The following is a 20,477-nucleotide window of genomic DNA, read 5'->3' as shown; positions in this document are numbered from 1 at the left end:
GCTTGTTCAGTCATTCCCCAGTTGATGAACATTGCAGTTCTTTCCACTACAAAGAAGAGCTGCTAGAAATATTTTTGTACAAGGAGGTCCTTTTCCCCTATCTTTGATCCCTTTAGGTCAGTGATTCCCAAAGTGGGCGCTACTGCCCCCTGGTGGCTGCTGCAGCGATCAAGTGAGATGGTGATGGCCACACTTTTTTTTGTATTACATTCTATTCTGAGTTCAATAAAGAGTTTCATAATTTCTAGGGGGTGCTAAGTGATTGCAGGATTTATGCAAGATCTCTTGCATTTGCAAATTACCCTAGGCAATCCTGGCAGTTAGGAGAATGGAATTTTGGCCCAGCAAGTCCCAGGCTCAAGACCAGACTGTTGGAGCTGGGACTATAAATACCTCTGGAGAACCAACCTGGGGGTTCTGATTTCCTTGACCTCACCCAGACATTCACCCAGCTACCCCTGGATTTCCCTTGGGGCCCCGGGTTGGGGGAGGAGGATCATGGGTAGGAATTAGATTAGGTCAGTCTAGCAACAGGGAGACCCCTAAACCAAATCATCAACTTCATCTGTCAAGCTGGTGGACCACTTAACATCAGTGCAGTGGAAATTATCCCTGGCTGAGGGGCTGGTTCTGTCAGCCTGATCTTACCTTCTGAGGCCCATTGCCAACACTGGCCAGTCACCCTTAGCAACAGCTTCTCCAAGACCCTAACCCTCTTTCCTCACTTTTCCCTCCTATGTTTAAATAAACCCTTAGCCTGATACTGTTATTTATAACATCATCCAGGGCTAAGGGGCTGTGGAGAGGGAAGATAGCAACCACCTGACTTCAGAGGGAGTTTTGGCCAGGCATCCATTTTATTCAGGAAGTGTGGCAGCTTCACTTCCTGTTGATTACTGCTTTCATTCCAGCAGGGAGGGGCTCCTCACTCTCCACCTTAAAGGAGTCTACTGACAGCAGGGAGACTGACTGGGCATCACTGCTCAGGCATACATATCCCTGGCTGTCTCAAATCATCAATTACTGTAGTTTCAAGCTCCCCTGGCCAGGTGTCTCATTGGTACCACCAGCTCCCCTAATATCAGCCTGTTTACCCCCTTATTACATAAGTAATATTTTTTCTGGAAAGGAGGAAGTAGGCCAAAAAAGTTTGGGAACCACTGCTTTAGGTCATAGATCTAGAAGTGGTATTGTTGGGTCAAAAGGTATGCATAGTTTGATGGCCCTTTGTGCATGGCTCCAGATTGCACTCCAGAGCATGCTTCTATCACTTCACAGCACCATCAGCAGTGTATCAGTGTCCCTGTTTTTCCATAGCCTCTCCAACATTTATCATTTTCCTTTTTTGTCATATTAGTCTTGGAGATGTTGAGGTGGTAGGTCAGAGTTGTTTTAATTTGCATTTCTCTTAATTAATAGTGATTTGGAGCATTTTTTCATATGACTACAAATAATTTTAATTTCTTCATCTGAGAATTGCCTGTTCATATCCTTCGACAGTTTGTAAATTGGGGAATACTTTGTATTCTTATAAATTTGACTTGATTCTCTATATATTTGAGAATGAAACCTTTCGTTAGATACTTACTCTATAGATTTTTCCAAGTTTATTGCGTTCCTTCTTATCTGCATTGATTTTTATGTGTGCAAAACCTTTGTCCAAATGTAGTCAATTTTAATGTAGTCAGTTATGTAATTTATTTTATTTTTATGGTTGTTTGCAGTAATGTATTTTATAGAATTGCTGACAATTTCCATTAAAAGCATAACAAACATTGCTTTAACTGTTTTACATCTAAAAATGTTCTCTATGTCTTGTTTGGACATAAATTCTTTTCTTATCCACGAGCAAACTGTTTCGTGCTTCCTTAATTTCTTTATGGTATCACCCTTTATTTCTATATCACGTATCCATTTTACATTGGTATATGGCTTGAGGTAGTGTTCTATGCTGCGCTTTTGCCATAATTTTCCAGTTTTCCCAGTATTTTTTTTTTTGTTTGTTTGATTTTGCCCAATAGTGAGTGGGATCTTTGGGTTATAGAAAGTTTATTACAACTCTTTATTGTTTTCATATTTCTAATTTCTTGTGGGAAAGTAATATACCATTACATTCTTATACCATAATGTGCTTAGCTATGCTTCATTATTTGGAAACATTTAAATTTTTTTTTCCTTTTGTAAAATTAAGCTTTTATGACACTATTTCTGTAAATTAATTTTTCTTTCATTTTCTTAATAGCCTTAGGATATAGAAGAATTATTGTCAAAAGGTTATAAAAAGGGTTTTTAAAACTCTGTCTTACATTTCCTAAATTTTTCCCTAAAAAGATAATTCATAACTCTGCCTACATGTTAATGATATTTCTGTATCTACATATTTCTGCAAACATTGAACTTAATATACATATTAATTTCTTTAAAATTTTTAAAAATTTATTTGTTTATTACTGTCAGGCTTCCAGGTATCTCCCTCCTTCCCCACCTCACGTTAGAGAAGGTATCATTTGACCAAAAAAAAAATAGTATATATAAAAATATGTCGTTCATGTTTTTTTTTTTTTTTTAATTGATTTTTCTCTGGATGTGGACATTCAAGGTATTCTTCATCTATTATTACTGTTCTGTATATAATGTTTTCTTCTTTCTACTTGTTTCACTCTTCATAATTTCATGTAGGTTTTAAATGTTTTTTAAAATTAACCTGATTATCATTTCTTACTGTGCAGTGGTATTTGATCATACTTATATACCACAACTTGTTTATCCATTCCCCAACTGATGGATATCCCTTGATATCCAGTTCTTTGCTACCACAAAAAGAACATAGAGGTTCTTTTATTTTTTCCTTGATCACGTTGGGAAACAAGACATAATAGTGTTGCCAGTGAGCCAAAAGTTGTGCGTATTTGTATAACTCTTTGGACATAATTCCATATTCTTCTCCAAAATAGTTGGATCAGTTCACAGTTTCACCAATGGTGTATTAGTGATCCCATTTTTCCACATCCCCGTTTGTCATTTTGCCCTTTTATCATTTGTCATTCTGATAAAGTGTAAGTTGATATTTCAGAATTCTTTTGATTTGCATTTCTCTCATCAGTAATTATTTAGAGTAGTTTTTCATGTGATTATATATAGTTTTGATTTCTTTATCAAAAACCTCGCTGTTTATATCTTTTAAACATTTATTAATTGGGGAATGATTCATATTCCTATAAATCATATTTAAGATATTACATCTATATTTGAGAAACTGTCTATAAAAATTTCTGCTTTCTTTCTAATCTTGGCCATATTTTTATTTATATAAAATTTTAAAAATTTAATGTAATCAAAATTATCCATTTCATATCTCATAATTCTTTCTCTTCTTTATTCACAAATTCTTTTTCTTATCAATAAATCTGATTTCATTTATAATTTTTTTCATGCGTTCCTTTCATATTCTTGACTTTTTACCCTTTCAAGTGAATTTTATTATGATTTTTTTCTAATTCAAAAAAATAATTATTTGGTAATTTGATTGGAATGGCTTTGAATAAGTAGATAAGTTTAGGTAGGATTATCATTTTTATATTGACTCTGCACACCCATTAGCAAGTAATATTTCTCCAATTATTCAAATCAAACTTTATTTGTACAAAATTTTTTTTATAACTGTGTTCATGTTGGTCCTTGATTTGTTTTGGTAGGTATACACCCAGATATTTTCTTCTGTCTAGTTATTTTTAATAAGGCAAAATTCCAGATTTTATTTAATGTGCATTTCTCTCATCATCAGAGAGTTTAAACAGTTTTTCCAACATGCTAAATAATTTGTAATTTTTTAATTGACTATTACTTATTTATAGTCTTTACTTCTACACTAAGGCATAAATCTTGATACTTATATATTTGTTTAAAGTCTTAAATGATTTTGTATGCATGTATTTATCAGGAATATTTTTGATAAAGAATTCTTCCCCAATCTGATTTTCCTCTTTTTTCTCCCCAATTTATCATTTACTTTACAGAAATTTTTACTTCTTTATAAATTAATTAGTCTTCTCATTTAAACAATTTGTTACATAATTAAGAATATTCTTCCTCAATACAATTATAATAATTATATTTAGTCTCCTTTTATTTCCTAATGCCCTTTTCTCTTTTCAAATAATTGATCAACTTGAATTGGCATGAGTGATGTGTGTGTGTGTGTGTGTGTGTGTGTGTGTGTATTTGTATTTTTTTTTAGGTCTAATGTATGTTTTTTCACTAGGCCATTCATAACATATGTGACAAATTTTCTTAATTTGTTATATCCTTTTGTCTTGCTAACATCAGTGATTATGATTCCTTTCTATGATGTTTTAAAAGAATACAAATATTATAATTCTCCCCCCCCCCCCATTTTATATCAAGCAATTTTTTTTCCTTGAATCTCCCAGAGTTTCTTAATAGCTCACCATCCCATGTTCTGGCAATATGGATAGTTTAATCTGTTTTGTGTTTATGCTTATTCTTTTAATTTTATTTCTTCCTTTATTATTATACCTATAGAATATTAAGACTTTTATCAATGGTGATTCTGAGAACAGATATATCTGACTTTTGCTTGTTGTGATTGGGAAGCTCTCTCTCCATTTTCCCTTGATGAATTTTATTTTTATTTTGAAAAATACACCTTCCCATTCCTTTATATTTTTAATTACTAATTTTGAGATTATCTAGGCCAACTCTTATTTTAAAAAGGGAAGAAATGAGGTCCAAAGAAGATAAAAGATTTTCTATGTTTATTGATGTAATAATATTTAGGTGACAGAGTCAAATTGGAATCCTCTGTCCTCTGATTTTAAAGCTAGTATTCATTCTACTGGATATATCACCAGAAACCTTTTTTCAGTGGAAGGGAGATATATGTTTAAATGTATTCATTTTCATAATTTATTAAACTTCCTTATATTTAGCAAACCTTGTGTTTTTTATATAAATCTTGTCATATCATAATGAAATTTTGTATTTATGTCTGCTTTTTTTGCCAACATTTTGTTTATCGATAATTTACATTAGGTATTATCAACCTGTAATCTCTTTCTGTCTAATAGTTGCCAGATTTGGAGATAAGAATTATTTCCCTTATGGAATAAGAATATTTCCCTCATGGAATGATTTAATAGAATACTTATCTACATATGTTTTTGGCAGAAGTTTATATGGTATAGTTTTCTGGAGAGTTTGAAAAAAATTATTCACATCTTAATTTGTAATTGGAATCTTTTCCTCCTGAAATTGTTTTATTTAGGTTTCCTTTTTACTTTTCAAAATTGTTAGATATTTTGTATTTTTAACGATGTCTTTTTCTTTTGTAGTCTTACTTATTGTTGTTTTTGGGCTTTTTGTTGTTGCAACTGTATGTTTTTTCTGTAACATCATTTATGGTTTTATTATTTTCCTCTGTGATATTTTCTTTATTTTTTTCTGATTCTGATATTTGATTTTTCTCCTTTTGATTAAATTTGGCAATTGATTATCAGTTTATTTGCATTTTTAAAAACTACCAAATTTAAAAAAAATTCTAGTTTATTTCTTTTTAAAAAATATCTTTTCTTTGCATTTTATTTGTGATTTCTGTAACTGCAGATCCAACACATTTTATTTATGTCCTTATGTTTACTTCATTGTTTTTGTAAAATAAATTCCAAAAGAAAAGTAGTCTCATTTAAATTATGTGTGAATGCTAGTTTACCATGTATTTTATCTTAACACATCAAATTATAATTTAACTTCTATTAAATTTCAGTAGAACTGATAGGCAAAGAAAAGATGATATTGTTTGAAATAATGAACGGTGCTTATACTTTTTAATTGTTTAAAAAGCATATAGAAACAAAATTCTTTACTGACAACCTTCTCTGATGCCTCCTTATGGTATGAATTTTTTTTTTTCTGTCCTTGAAGGCTAAAGAAAATAATGAGGAGCACTGTTAAATCTTGCTGAACTGGAAACAAACTTCTTTTATCCATGCATAAACCAAACTAAATTCCTTAGAGGACCAATGCTAGAAGCTTGGTCACCAGGTGCAGAACTTCAGTACAGTTGAAGTAGCTCTAGAAAATCATCTCCTTAGCCATAGAGAGGAGATATAATCCACATCACTGGAAGAAGTATATTTAGCGATTAGAACAACTGAGGTCTTTTAAAGTATAGAAAAAGAAAAGCTGTTTTCTCAGTGCAATTATCAAGTAAGTCATTGTCACTGTGATATTTGGTCTATAAACTGGCTCTCACATACAGAGTTGATTGTTAATACAAGTATGAACTCAATGCTTTTTGTAAGAAGATTAAATTCAAGGACCATTCAATCTCATTGACATCATCTCTTGAAAAAAAGTAATGAATGAATCTGAAGAGGAAAGGGTTTTTGCAAGTTTAGTGATGACACTTAGGATCCTTGTGCACATAAATTCTCATTGATTGTGCTGACATTTCCGGCTCTTGATGAAGGCATAATTCATTATTTGAAGCAAACCTTGAGTGCAAATTCACTTTTTTAAAACTCACTCTCATATTTCCCTCTGCAAGTAGAGTAAGATAGTTACAATGGCAAGTGTAGGATCTGATCACCATGCCTGTGAGCGTTGTATCTGAATGCATGGACATTATCACATGTCCCTCCAGAGGATGTATTGCTGAACCTACTTGACTTGAGATTATGATTTAGTTACTCGTGATCAGTTAATTTGCAGTCAGGTAGGTAACAAGCATTTCTGAGCCCTGGCAATACTGATAGAGGAAGGAAGACAGTTTCTCGTCTCCAGGAGCTAGCTGATCTTCTAAAATGAGGAATGACAGTGCATGAAATGAAGGTAAAAATGCAGATTGGAATAGGTTGGGGAGCATAGAGAATAACCTGAAAGATAGGAATACAAAAAACTTGGCTGAGCTGGGTGTCCTCTTACCAATGGAAGTTCAGAGAGGAAGCAGACAATGAGGAGAGACTACAGGGACAAATAATTTCATTGGTGATATTATGCCAGACACTGTGCTAGGCACTGGGGATGCAAGTACAAAGCATTAGCATAAACCTATAAACTTTTTAATGTCTGGTCCACTAAAAGACAGTGATGCAAGTAGACCATATTATATTAACATAATTAAATCCAATCTTTGACAAAATAAACACATTCAGTTTCTCAACACACATTTATTAAGCTCTTACTAGGTTCCAGGCACTATGCTGGGAATAGATATTCAAGCAAAGTATGAATTCAATTTATTTTCTTTTTATATTTCTTCCTATTTTCCTATATGCTTGAGGTTTATTTTCACAAGCAAATTCATGTATAAGGAAGGAGAGATATGACACCATACCATTAAAAAATTGTAGGAAAATTTAATTGTTAACTAAAAGATGGCAAAGGTTAACTTTACCAGTTAAATGATGGAAATGACTAAGTTAATTAAATCAAGTCCATCCATTGCTTACTGTATTGATCTGTTGACTATAGCCATGGGGCAGAAGTTGGCTAAAAGTTTTATTTATAGGAATTTGACAGATTGAGTGTATTTTATTACCTGGGCTAAATCTCTCCTTGCCCCTTTGTCTGTGTTTACAGATATATGTACTTAGCTTTTGCCTTTATCTGTTTCGCTAGGAGAGCTTAACAGGCATCTTGGAGATCATCTGGTCTAATCTTATTTTATAGGTGATGGAACCAAGGCTTCAGAGGATCAAATGCCATGTCCAAAATCACACAAGTAGTAAGAGTCCCAGCCAGAATTTGAACTCAAGTCTTCTCAACTCAAAATGTAGCCTTCTTTCTATTTTCCTAATTAGGAACAAAGCCATTTTTGAAAAACAATATGAAAGCACAATTTCCTACAATTAGTTTATATTCCCCAAAAGGAGGTTGTGTGGGAGCCAGACTTGAAATACATCACACGTGTGAATATATATTAACATAGAATATTCACACATTCGGCAGATGATATATAAACTGATGTTGGCTGCAATTCAATTTTTTTTGTTGTTGTTTTCCTAGCTAATCTATGAGCAATGAGATGGTAACTTTTTTTTTTTTTTGTGGGGGAGGTGGGGAAGTCTAGCGTGAGTATGTGGAGGCTGTTCAGAGCTCAGTGACTACTTGTGGAATCAAACTTTTTCCTTTCTAAGTAAACTCTTCTCCCTGGGGGCCCCTGAGCAGTGGGCTTCAACCCAGTGTAGGAGATCCTGCTTCCGTGTGCTTGCTTGCAGAGGTTACTGGCTTACTTGTCCATTTCCCACTTGGTCTGTCAGTTTCTCTTTCTGTGTCTAGCAGCCTCTAGTGGTACTGAGGGAAATGACAGTTATCAGTCCTCTTAGATGGTCATCAGCCTAGGATGGTGGCAACAGGCCTGGAGATTATACCCTGAAAGTTTTCTCCTCGAACCCCCTCGTTTTACTAATGAAGCAACTGAGTCTTAGAGAGCTGCAGCAGCTTCACCAAAGTCACCCAGATGTTAAATGAGAGAGGTGGGATACGCCACTTCCTTGGACTCTAAATCCCTTTCCACTCCACCATGTCTCTTCCTTCCTCTAGTCCTATCTTTCTGAGTACCAAAGCAGCAAATACTGGAGGGGACCAGGCTTACTTGGAAGCGGCACCACAAACAAGGGAACTAATATTTGCTTTCTTATTGGCCCTCCCTGAAGTGTGTTAGCTATCGTAAAACAATCGGAACAGTTAGTTATTTGTTGTCCCTTAGGGATTCTAGTTCCTAGGCAAAGCAAATCGTTTCTGTCCCCGTTCCCTTTATGCATATGCTTTTTGTCCTAATATAAAACAGTTGAGTTATAAATTCTTTTAAATCACTACTTAATAGATGTGCTAACAGACTCTCTAGCTGTCGCAGTCCTGTAGGTGTTGCTCTAATATGGGCCGTATGTTGGACTGCAGAAATATGAAGCCTCCTACCTTCTCTTCCAACTACCACCCACATCTACTGGCCATAAAGATTCCTTCGCTCTGATTTCACAGCCAAGTACAATAACATGACATTTATTCTTTACAATCCAAACACAGCACGAACTGGAAAACCTAGGGCCCCTCAGAGCACACACGGCCCTATAAATAATACATACCTCCACGATTCTTAAAATTGAGGGCTAGGCATTGGTTTTAATGACTACCAGTCTTAAAGACTCTTTTAAAAAGCTCTTTATTGGCAAAACTAAATGGCCTTCCTCTGCAGAGCAGTCTTCTTATCATAGATCCATGGTTTGTTAAGTAATAGCAATATAAAAAGAATATTGATCTCCACTTTGGAGATGGTTAAGAGCGAGTAGTCTTTTGTAAACTGAGCTAGAACATCTGACATCACTTACTCAGGGTTTTCTGAGGCAGGGTTTGAGCAGGAAAGAAGTTGGTTTTCAGAATGAGTGAATGCTACACCCAAGGATCTATCTGGTGGCTGACTTCTGGGTTTGCCCTACGGTTGACCCCCGATTCTATTATTCCCTTCCCTGCAATTCTTTTCTGAAGCCAGCCCACCGAAGAACTTGGACCCAGACCAATTGCTGATCCCAGACCCTGCCCAGCATCTGATATCTTACTTCTCTTCATGACCTAACTGCTCTCAGCCTACAGTTCACCACTACTAGCCTACAGTTTTTGACCTTTCTCTATAGCCAAACTCTCAACCTGCCCTGCATCTAACTGATCATAGCCCAGGTTACCTCCAGCCTCACACCATAGGTGATGTGTGCCCCTTCTCTTCCACTTAGATATGACTTATTTCACTACTGTCCCAAGATTCCATCCCATTGATGACTTTTATCACCTTCACAGCTCCAGAAATAACCTATGACTCTCCCTCAAACTTCCATTTGAGAATGCATTGTCGATTCACCACTGATCTCTAACTTAGCCTTTTCTGGGCCACAGTTTCCTTAGCTCTCAAACAGGAATGATCATACTTTGAACAGACTTGTTAGTAAGGAAGTATGATGTAAGTCTTAAAGCAGTGTGTAAATATTCATTTTTATGACTCAAGTCAAGAAGGTTTTTTTTTGAAAAATTTTTTTAAATTTAAAATATCTTTAAAATAAAATGTATTCATTCTGTAGGTATTTATAAGTATATGTTGTGTTTACTTTTTAAAAAAGTATACATCAAATGTAACATGCTATCACTGTTTTTCTTATACTTTTCCCCTTCTAATCTTTTACTTTCTTGTACCTATTTCTAAATGTTTCATTGATATTTTTCATTTTTGAATTGCCATCCCTATGGTTTCAATTTCCCAGTAATACTCCTTTCATTCCATTTAAAGCCATCTCTTATAACAAATAAGTAAAATCAAGCAAATTTCTTGTTGTTTATATCTGAGAGCCCAAAAACAAGAAGCACAATTTGTTATCAGTTTTCCAGAGCTGTCCTTTGATATTATATTGATTTGAATTCCCAAGTGTTTCCAAGTTCTTATCATTTACAGTAGTGTAGTTAGTGTATAAATAGTTCTCTTTATGCTTACTTCACTGTCATTTCATACATGTCTTTCCATTTTCTCTGAATTTTTGTCATTTTATTATTTCATATGGTATAATAATTGATATAATGGGGAGCCTTTAAGTTATCTGAATTTTTATTTCTTAGTAGTAATTTAGAGCAATTTTCACATGATTGATAATAGCTTTCATTTTTTCCTTTTTAAAACATTTATTTTTCCCAATTATATATAAATTTTTTTTTACCATTCATTTTTTGTTTTGAGTTTCAAATTCTCTCCCTCATTACAACCCACCCTCCCTCACTTCTTTCCATTCTGTCCATGTAAAGGGAATCACCTTTAAATCCACAAACACAGGACTTGGGAATGGATGGTGACAGTTGGGAAGCAATGTCACTTCAGACCAACTCAACCAGGGTTTTTCCTGAGATAGTATAGATTTTACATGTGCCATCATATACAACATATTTGTCCTTTTATGGAGGAGATCATAAATGTAAAGAAGGTAGAGGTTGTCTGCATTCTATTCTTTCTTGGAAGGCAGATGACATTTGCCATCATTTGTTTTTAGAGTTTATTGTTTATATCCTTTGATAATTTATCTTTTGGGGAATGACTTTAGTTATTATCTGTGTCTCAGTCCCCTATATTTCTTAGATTTCAGACCTTTGTCACAGAAATCTCCTGCAAAAGTCACCTCCTTCCCACTCAAGTTATTTATTTCTATTCTAATTCCAACTTCAATGATTTAGTTCATAGAAAAGCATTTCAGTTTTATGAATTCAAAATTGTTCATTTTTTTGTTGATTTTCTATATCTGTTTTTAGAAATTAACAACTTTTCTCAAATCACATATAAATTTCCATATAATTGTGAAAATTATCTCTCAGTCCCTAATTTATTTAGTAAAGGAGATAAGGAATAGACTTCTAATCTAAGTGATATTGGGAATTCTCTGATGAAGAAAATATCCCTTCTAGTGGAGATTGGTTATCCTAGGGCACTGAGAGGTCAGTTACTTCCTTAGGACTACACAGCTTCAATATTTCAGAAGTGGAAATTGAATATATGTCTTCCTGACTCTGAAGTCAAGTTCCTACTCAGTCTGCCACATTCCTATATCCTACAAAACTCTTTGTATGAGACAAATATGGATCTAATACTGAAATTTGAGAGAAATAGAGCTGCCATTTATTCAAGTAGCTCATATTGATATTTATGATATGAGATACTGGTCTAAGTCCAATTTCTTCCAGGCTACTTTTCACTTTCTTTGCTACAAAATCCCTGAACACACTGTTCTCAAAATGTTTGTTTATATGATCTTGTGTATCCTATGTGATCTACTGATCAAGTCTTCAGTTTTTTAGTCAATACCAAATAGTGATGGTTATTACTGCTTTGTAGTCTATTTTGAGATTTCTATTTTTTACTTTTTTCACATTATTTTGCTTTAGAGTTTTTCACTTTTTTTTTCAAGGTAAGATTCATCACTAATTTTTTCCATCATTATGAAGTAATCCTGGGATAATTTGGCATGACACAGGATCTATACTTAAACATTTTTAGGTAGTATTGTCATTTGTTTTATTAACAGACTCTAACCATGAATAGTTGTTATGTAAGAATCTTGGCAGGTCGTTCTAGTGTTACTTATTTTTCAACCCTCATCTTTATTTTTTCAGTTTCATTTAAAAATTTTTCAACTCCATAAAATAGTTAAAATGGCTAATAAGCCTGTCTCTTTTATCCTTTTTTGAAAATTATTTTAGTTATCATTGCATATCTTATTTTGTTAAAATCATCTTTGATTTTCAAAATTTCAGTTTTTGGTGGGTTTTAAAAAATGTGTTGCCATCGTAACTTCAAAATCTTTCATCAGAGCTCCTTTTTTATGATTTTTATTGCACTGAATACAGTTTTATTATTTCTGCTTTTCTACATGCTCTTTTTTTGTGTGTGTGTAAAGGTGACAAACATAATTTAGCAATATGTATATTCCTTTAAATTTCCATTCAGTAATCGTCAGATATCTGTTATATGTAACATTTCTAAAATTATCTTCAAGTTCTTAACCTCTATCTTGCTTAAATTTTTATTAGCATTTCTTGTCCAAAATGGGCACATTGTAATTACATTTATTATTATTTTTCAGTCAATTTCTCATTGTAATGAATTTTTTAAGTTCTTAGATGATATTGTATTGGTATCATTTAATTATCTAAGATTCCTTTAAGCATAATATGAATTTCCTATTTATCTTTTTCAACCATGTCAGTTTTTACTTTTGTTTTCTCTTAAATTAAGATAGCTGTTTCTGCTTTTTAAAAGATTTAGTATAAATAAAAGTATTGTAGCCAAGATTAGAAAGAAAGCAGTAAGTTGGGGGCGGGGATTATAGAGATTTTCTCTGATAATGATCTCATATCTAAAATATATAGAGAACTTTGTCATACATAAGAATATGAACCATTCCCCTGTTATAAATGATCAAAAGATATGAACACAAAGTTATTAGATAAAGAAAATGGAAGCCATATATAACTATGAAAAAGAGAAATGCAGGTCAAAAGACTTCTGAGATATCGCACTCATAAAATTGGCTAAAATGATAAAAAATCAAAATGACAAATATTGGAGGACATGTGGAAAAATGGGGACACTAATATATTGTTGTTGAAATTTTGAACTGATCTAGCCACTTTGGAGAGCAATCTAGAATTATGCTTAAAGAGTTATAAAACTATGCATACCTTTTGACCCCACAATACTATATTAGGTTTATTTTCTAAAGTGGTCAGGGAAAAAGGAAAAGAATCTATATGTTCTCAAGGATTTATAGCAGTTCTCTTTATGGTGGCAAAGAACTAGAAATTGAAGGGATGCCCATCAAATTGAAGAATGGCTAAACAATTTGTGGCATATGATTGTCATGGAATATTAGCGTGCCATAAGAAATGATGAGCAAGTTAATTTTGGAAAAACACAGAGAAACCTATGTGAAATTGTGAAGAGTGAAATGAACAGAATCAAAAGAACATTATATACAGCAACAGAAATATTTTTTGAAGAATGACACTGGAGAATATTTGGAAAATGTCCACATCCGGATAAAGAACTGATAAATAGAAATAAGGAAGACATAATTATCGATCTGTCTGCCTACTTTAAATAGCATTTAAAATTATTATATTTTCTAATCCTTTAATGCAACCCCCTTCCATTTTATTAGTGACTTCATCCCATTTCCATGAAGAGTATTATTGTATTTTTCCTTCTATCTTATCCTTTTTTCTTTCATTATATTTGCTCACTCCTTTCTCTCATCTTCTTTAATAAGTTAAAAAATAACTATCATTTCTATTTTTTAAAGGTTTGCAAAAATTTTACGTATATTATCTTATTTGTGCCTCATAATAATACTGTGAGTTCAGAACTATTATTATAAAAATAATATATCATCATTTTACTAATCTGTAATTTAAATGGTCCTATCACTCTTTTTTCTCTCTTCACCTAAATCAAACCTCAACCACTAGATCTTGTATTTTTTTCCTCCTCTTTTAATTTTCTCTCATCATTTATGCTCCAAAGTTGAAGTGTGTTTTTTATTTTAATTGCTACCTCTGTTCTTTCTCTGAAACTTTATTCATCCTGCTCCCTGTCCCAGCTTGTTTTCTTGTTGAATTGATTATATTCCGACATCAAACTCATGTTTATATTCAGTTCTCCTTTGCCCATTCAGATAAATAAGTTTCATGAGATGCCATTTTTTCTCTACCTCCATGTTTAGATAGCCTTCTTATATACTGCAGATGTGAGAAATCATAAGTTCTTTTTTCTTCCCTTTTCCTTCCCTTTTCTTTTCTCTCTGAAAATCATCAGTACAGAATCATGCTATCCCATATCCCATGGCTATGTTTGTCTTTTTTTTTTTTTTTTTTTAAACTATCTGTGTGATCCTAGAAGCCTGAGATATTTATAAGGATACTTGTCTCTTCCCTTGTGAACCCTATTAACTCTAACTTCTTCCTGTTGCTCAAATATCTCATATATATATATATATATATATGATTGTTTATGTCTCTCTGTTTGCATTTCAGTGATCCTACTCAGGTGTTTTTATTTTATTTTTTATTAATTTTAAAATCAGGAAGGTTAGGACGTTTTCTATTCTGTTAAAGGTCCATTTTTATCCCATAGAATTGTATTGTTCCTTTTTTTTTTTTTAAGCCTATAATATTTTTCTTTTGGAATGTTGTATTCTAAGACATTTTTGTCCTCTTTGGAAGTTGGAGTATTGTCTTAGGTGACTTCAATTCTTGCTCTCTTTTCTGTTTGCCATGATTCCTTTTGTTGTGGGGGAACTTGAGGTGAACCTCACAGGTACCCTTTGTAAGAAAAGACTACAAAACTTAGTTTAAAAATAAAAAGAGAAATTTATTAATTTGGTGTTCTTGTTGAAGTGGCTGGGAGAACAGTGCAGGTGGGGCACTGCCTCCTAGAAGAGATGAATTCTGGTCTTTTCTATACCCTTCTGATAACAGGGGCTCTGTGATCAGGGATGAGGGGAGTGCAAAGAGGTTGGGCAGAAGTGGGGGATGTTTGTTATCTGACCAGGGCTAGAGTGATGTTTTGTGTCCCAAAGACACAAGGGGTGACCGGGAATAGTTTGGGAACAAGTAGATGTCCTAGATATAACCCGATGGTATCAGAGCATCACCTGAAGATGTATATCTGTGTCCATCTCAAAATATAGGGGAGAATCCTAGGGGAATATTTCACTCTTTCCTCATCATGGGTCTCTGATGCCCAATCACCTTTTCGTCAGCATTACAATAATGCAGGCAAGGAAAGAAATTTCCCTGCTATTTGTCTGCCCTGAAACACTTCTAGAGTTTGGAGTATCCAGGGGAATTTCACCACAACATTTTGGATTTTGCCTATCTTATTCCTAGGAGTTTGCAATTTCAAGTTTCTTTCAATGAATCATAGTGGATTCTTTTTATTTTTACCTACTTTGTTCTGACAGATATGATTAGCTTTCCTTTATATTTTCCTGAAATATGGTATCTAAATTTGTTGTTCAGTTATGATTTTAAATGGAGTATGAATGTTCACAAATTATTTTTCCTCAACCAGTTTTCCCAATCAGCATATTTCAAATAGTAAATATTCTGTTTTCTAATATTTTTCGATCTTTTATTTTAATGTTTACTTCTTGACTCCTGGACTTACTAAGTTGTTTTTTTTTTTTAACCCTTGTACTTCGGTGTATTGTCTCATAGGTGGAAGAGTGGTAAGGGTGGGCAATGGGGGTCAAGTGACTTGCCCAGGGTCACACAGCTGGGAAGTGGCTGAGGCCAGGTTTGAACCTAGGACCTCCTGTCTCTAGGCCTGACTCTCGACTTACTAAGTTTTGATTGCTCTTTCTACATTTTTTAAGAAGTCTACTTGATGAGATTTTTTTTTCTACCTTGTTCTCTAAGTTAATCTACTTAAGAATTTTTCCTCCATGAGTCTTATTTCAATTCTCATTTTATTTTTTTCAGCCATTTCTTTAGTCTTTGTGTCTTAATTATTTTCTTTGAGTTTCTATTTTAATTTCTTGTGGAATTACTCTCTTCTTCTGAGTTTACTTCTTAGGCTTCTCTCAACCCAATATTCTTCTTGTATTTCTTTCCTCTGATTTCCATTTTCTTCTCTTTATTTTCTTGATTGATATACTCTGTTCCCAGTGAAGCTCCTTCCTCCCTTTCCTCCTGAGCTTTTGAGTAGAGGTGGTCAGGCCTTGCTTGTTTCTATGCTCTCCTTAGAATGCAGATTGATACCTCTGTTCTTTGGAATGGAGGGGCTTGGACAGTTAACTCTATGAAGTCTCTAACCTTTGGCTCAGCCTTCTAGCTAAACTGAGATCTTGGCATCTTCCACTACACTCACACACACACACACACACACACACTCACTCTCTCTCTCTCTCTCTCTCTCTCTCTCTCTCTCTCTCTCTCTCTCTCTCTCTCTTTTTACATAGATTCAAACTGTTCCTTAGACACTGAGGTTTGGATGAGCCCTAAATGGATAGAATTGACTGTGTGGGTCTCCTACAAAACCATTGGCATTTTGCTGCTTTGCTTCTAGCAGTGGCTGTCTGGGTGCTTTGGGTTCCATCCATCTCATTCATTTCTGCCTGACCCCTGGTTTTTCTCTGAGTAAATGCAAGCTTTTGATAACCAACTTTCATGGTCAAGAGTGGAAGAAGGAGCTTACAGTCCCCTCTTTTTTAAAAAACCATTTTTTAATAGCCACTTTATCATTCTTCCTTTTGCTACATTTTTAGAACTTTATTGAAATTTTCTTGGGAAAGCTAGGCTTCTCTGGTACCTTCCTCATCTTCTTAGCTGAAGTTCCTTGAAATGAGCTTTGAAGGAAACTAGTGAATCTACAGTATGAAATTGAGGAGAGAATTCATTCTAAGCATGGATTACTCAAAGGCAAGGAGATAGAAGATGAAATATTTTGTATAGACAATAGCAAGCAAGAAAGCTATTTTGGCTGTTGTCTAGGGTGCGTAAAGACTAGGAAGGGATACTTTATTTTGGAAATGTAGGCTGGAGCTAGATTACTAAAGCCTTAAAAGTCAAACAGAAAAGTTTCTGTTTTATTCTAGGAATAAGTATAAACTGCTGGAACTTTTGAAACAGAGGACTGATGTCTATTTTATTAATTTTTTGACAACTCTATGGAGTATTTCTTGTAGAGAAGAAATTTCAAGATCACCAATTAAAGAGCTCTTGCAGCAATCAGATAAAAGGTATAATGAAGGTGAGAACTTGAAGAAGTAGAGTGAAGGCTGTGTGCAGGAAGAAAAATTATTCAAGATATGTTGTAGAGATAGCATCGACAAAACCTGGCAACTGAGGGAAAGGAAAAGAGTAGAGGATGATGTTGAGTTTGCGAACCCAGGTAATTGGAAGAATGTTGATAACTAGTAGAATTTGGGAACTTAGGAAGAAGGGAAGATGAATAATAATAATTAGATAGTCCTGCAATTCAATCAGCACAGTCCCCCACCCCACCAAAGTAAAATTCAACTAGTCTTTTCATTTACCCTTGCAATAGTTCACATCAAATTAAATATAAAATGTTAGCAGAATAGTGTGACATGAAAAATGATGAATGAAATTACACTAGTTGTTGTCATTATTATTACCTTTGACCTCTCCTTTAATGAAATTTCTCATTTTAATAAGTGTGACTAAATTGAAGTATAGTTTGGTTGGACCCATTTAAGTATTTCTATTGTACCCAATTATTTCTACAATTGTTACTTCTTTTCATCTTTTTTTTTCCATTTTTTTTTTTTTTAGCACTTGAAGAGTTTTTTGTATCACTTGTGAAGCAAGAGATGGTGAATATGCCTCGTGGTATCTATCATTCTGCATTAAGAGGAGGTGCATCTCGTTCAGACCAAGGGAAGACGATAGCAGGAATTCCCAATTTCATGTTGAAAATGTATGAGAAAAATAAACAACCAGGCCTGAAATCTGGCCTTGCAGGTAAAATGTTGATTTGTTCTAACTTTAGCTTTTAAAATTTAATTATATTCATGTTCTCATAATTCATGTAACCTGAGTTCAGTTTTTCCATTTCCCCTCCTCCCAGTATTCACCCTATTCTGTCTATCTAATCCTTCTAACTATCCAGTAGTAGCTTGTAGGTGTCTTCTTTTGCTGTCTAGATATATACTGGAGCTGTTGTAAGTTTTAGGACAGACCTGGGAGGCATGTAGGAATGAATAGTGAGAAAAAAGTAAATGTATGGGGGAGGAATGTATATGAGGGTGTGGATGTCTGAGAGAGAGAGAGAGACAGAGACAGAGAGAGAGAGAGAGAGACAGAGACAGAGAGAGAGAGAGAGAGAGAGAGAGAGAGAGGGGAGAGAAGAGAAGCAGGATTTTTAAGAGTGAATGTGTTAAATGCTAGATTAAATGCCAAACTAAAGGATCTGGGGGTAATTTCCTGATTTTAATTATCTTTGCCTTTATATTCATTGAAAGTATTTTTTTCCTGTACTCTTATTAATGTTCTTGCATTTTGTCTCAGAGAGAGTTTTTGTATAGCTCAATCCCATGACAGATAAAAATGAAGTCAGGAAATAGCTTAAGTCATAGAGATTGTTCATTAATTTATGAATTGCTTTGTGTCTCTAGAACTTAGTTGAAATCATAGAAGTAATAAGCAAAGAAAAACCTGAAAAAGCCAAGATAATAATCATGATGGTAGTTATAATGATTGTTGTTCATTTAAGCCATTTTTCCTGACCCAAAGGACACCTTTATCTCCATCCAGTTTGACTAAAGTATAAATGAGTGAAGTTTTTTATTCTATTTCTGATTTTTTCAATCAAGCTTTTTCCTTTCCCCTTTATGTAGCTGGTATGTTGCTTTGCTATGATCTTCCAATCCACATGGGTAAAGATGGCAAACCCATCAATCGTTTCTTGGCCAGTAGAGGGCGGAGTTTCCAGCAGATATTAGTGGCTCTTATACATGAGGTAAGTGCACCCCATCTGTTTTGTGGGTATGTGTTCCTGGTCTTCTTCATTTTACATTTATTTGGTCTGTGGATTGAGTTAGCACTGGGTTTGGATTCAAAAGGTTTAGGAGATATGTTCTTGAATCTTGGCTTTGCAATTCCTCCCTCTGTGACCAGGGATGACTCATTTCTTCTCTTGGATCTAAGCTTCCTCACCTGTAAAATGGAGGGAGAAAAAGTAAGTTTTTTGCTTCCTTTTAGCTCTACTGTTCCTCATACTTGAATTCTTCCCTATACTTGTAACTGAGGCAGGATTCTGTGAAAGCCTAGGCTCATGCATTTCAATTTACAGTATTTTATTTCTAATTCTATCACCCTAAACTCCTCTTGTATGAGCACTTGTAATAGTTTCTTGCCTGTTTTGCATACTTAAATGACTCTCATCCTTTATTTTTAACACCACCCAGCAGTGAGGTTTATAAAAAGATACTTGACCTAGAGATGGGAGACATTTGGGTTTGAATCACCAATTGTGTGTCATTGGGCAAGTAATTTCACCTCTGACTTTGATATTCCTGATCTAAGAAAAAAGGAAAATTATATCTCTAGTCTAGTACTCAGAAGTGCACAATTGCTTTGGGACTCACATAAAAGACTATATTTTATAAAGGGCTATATAAACCTCAAAGTACTATATACATGTCAGCTATTATTTAAATATTATCATTACACTCATGTTGCACTCAAAAAATTTTCCGAGATTCCTTTTTACCTACCAATTAAAATAAAGTCTTCTAATGTTCAGTTTGACATTAAGAGCCTCCTTCTTTCTAGTCTTCTTACACCTATCCTTATGCCCTGGCCTCACACCGTATTTTGTAATCCAATGATGCTGCCCTTCTTGCTCTTTCTGGAATTAGATACTCCCATCTTCCATTTTTGAGCATTATCTTTGGTTTTTCCCCCCTGTCCTGGAATGATTCTCCCACCTCATTTCCACCTCCTGGCTTCTTTGGCTTCTTTCAAGTCTCAGATAAAACCCTATCCTTTATACAGGAAGCTTCTGATCTCTCTTACTTCTAGTGCCTTCCATCTACTGATTATTTTCTCTTTATCCTCTCAGTATCTTCTTTGTACGTTGTTGTTAACATATTGTCTCCTCCATTAGACTGTGAGCTCCTTAAGAGCAGACACTGTCTTTTATGTTCCTTTGTATTCTCAGTCCTTAGCACAGTGCTGGCTAAGCACTTAATAAATGCTTATTGACTTAGGAAAAGGCCACCTTCTTCCCAGACTAGTTGTTGTCACTCTTTAGAGTTTCATCCAAAATCTCCTTCTGTAGACATTCTTCCCCAAATCCTCTTATTTTCATTTACTTCTCTCTGTTAATTGTTACCTATTTCTCTTGTGTGTCATTTGCTCTCTCTCTCTCTCTCTCTCTCTCTCTCTCTCTCTCTCTCTCTCTCTCTCTC

At 34.3% G+C, this 20,477-nt stretch overlaps 1 protein-coding gene across 3 annotated transcripts in view; it reads left to right on the top strand.

The window, feature by feature from the left end:
- FOCAD (focadhesin) overlaps window positions 1-20,477 on the top strand; it is a 363,803-nt gene that overhangs the window by 232,081 nt on the left and 111,245 nt on the right. For all 3 annotated transcript variants that reach the window (XM_044660684.1, XM_044660676.1, XM_044660669.1), the window contains 2 exons: window positions 17,839-18,027; window positions 18,903-19,024. In XM_044660684.1, the coding sequence (XP_044516619.1) occupies window positions 17,839-18,027; window positions 18,903-19,024 (311 nt within the window). The remainder of the gene's footprint in view (window positions 1-17,838; window positions 18,028-18,902; window positions 19,025-20,477) is intronic.

The sequence above is a fragment of the Gracilinanus agilis genome, chromosome 1 (genome assembly GCF_016433145.1).
Source record: "Gracilinanus agilis isolate LMUSP501 chromosome 1, AgileGrace, whole genome shotgun sequence".
NCBI classification, from domain to species: domain Eukaryota; kingdom Metazoa; phylum Chordata; class Mammalia; order Didelphimorphia; family Didelphidae; genus Gracilinanus; species Gracilinanus agilis.
The sequence above is the reverse complement of the archived record's forward strand: the minus strand, read 5'-3'. Positions and strand labels throughout refer to the sequence as shown.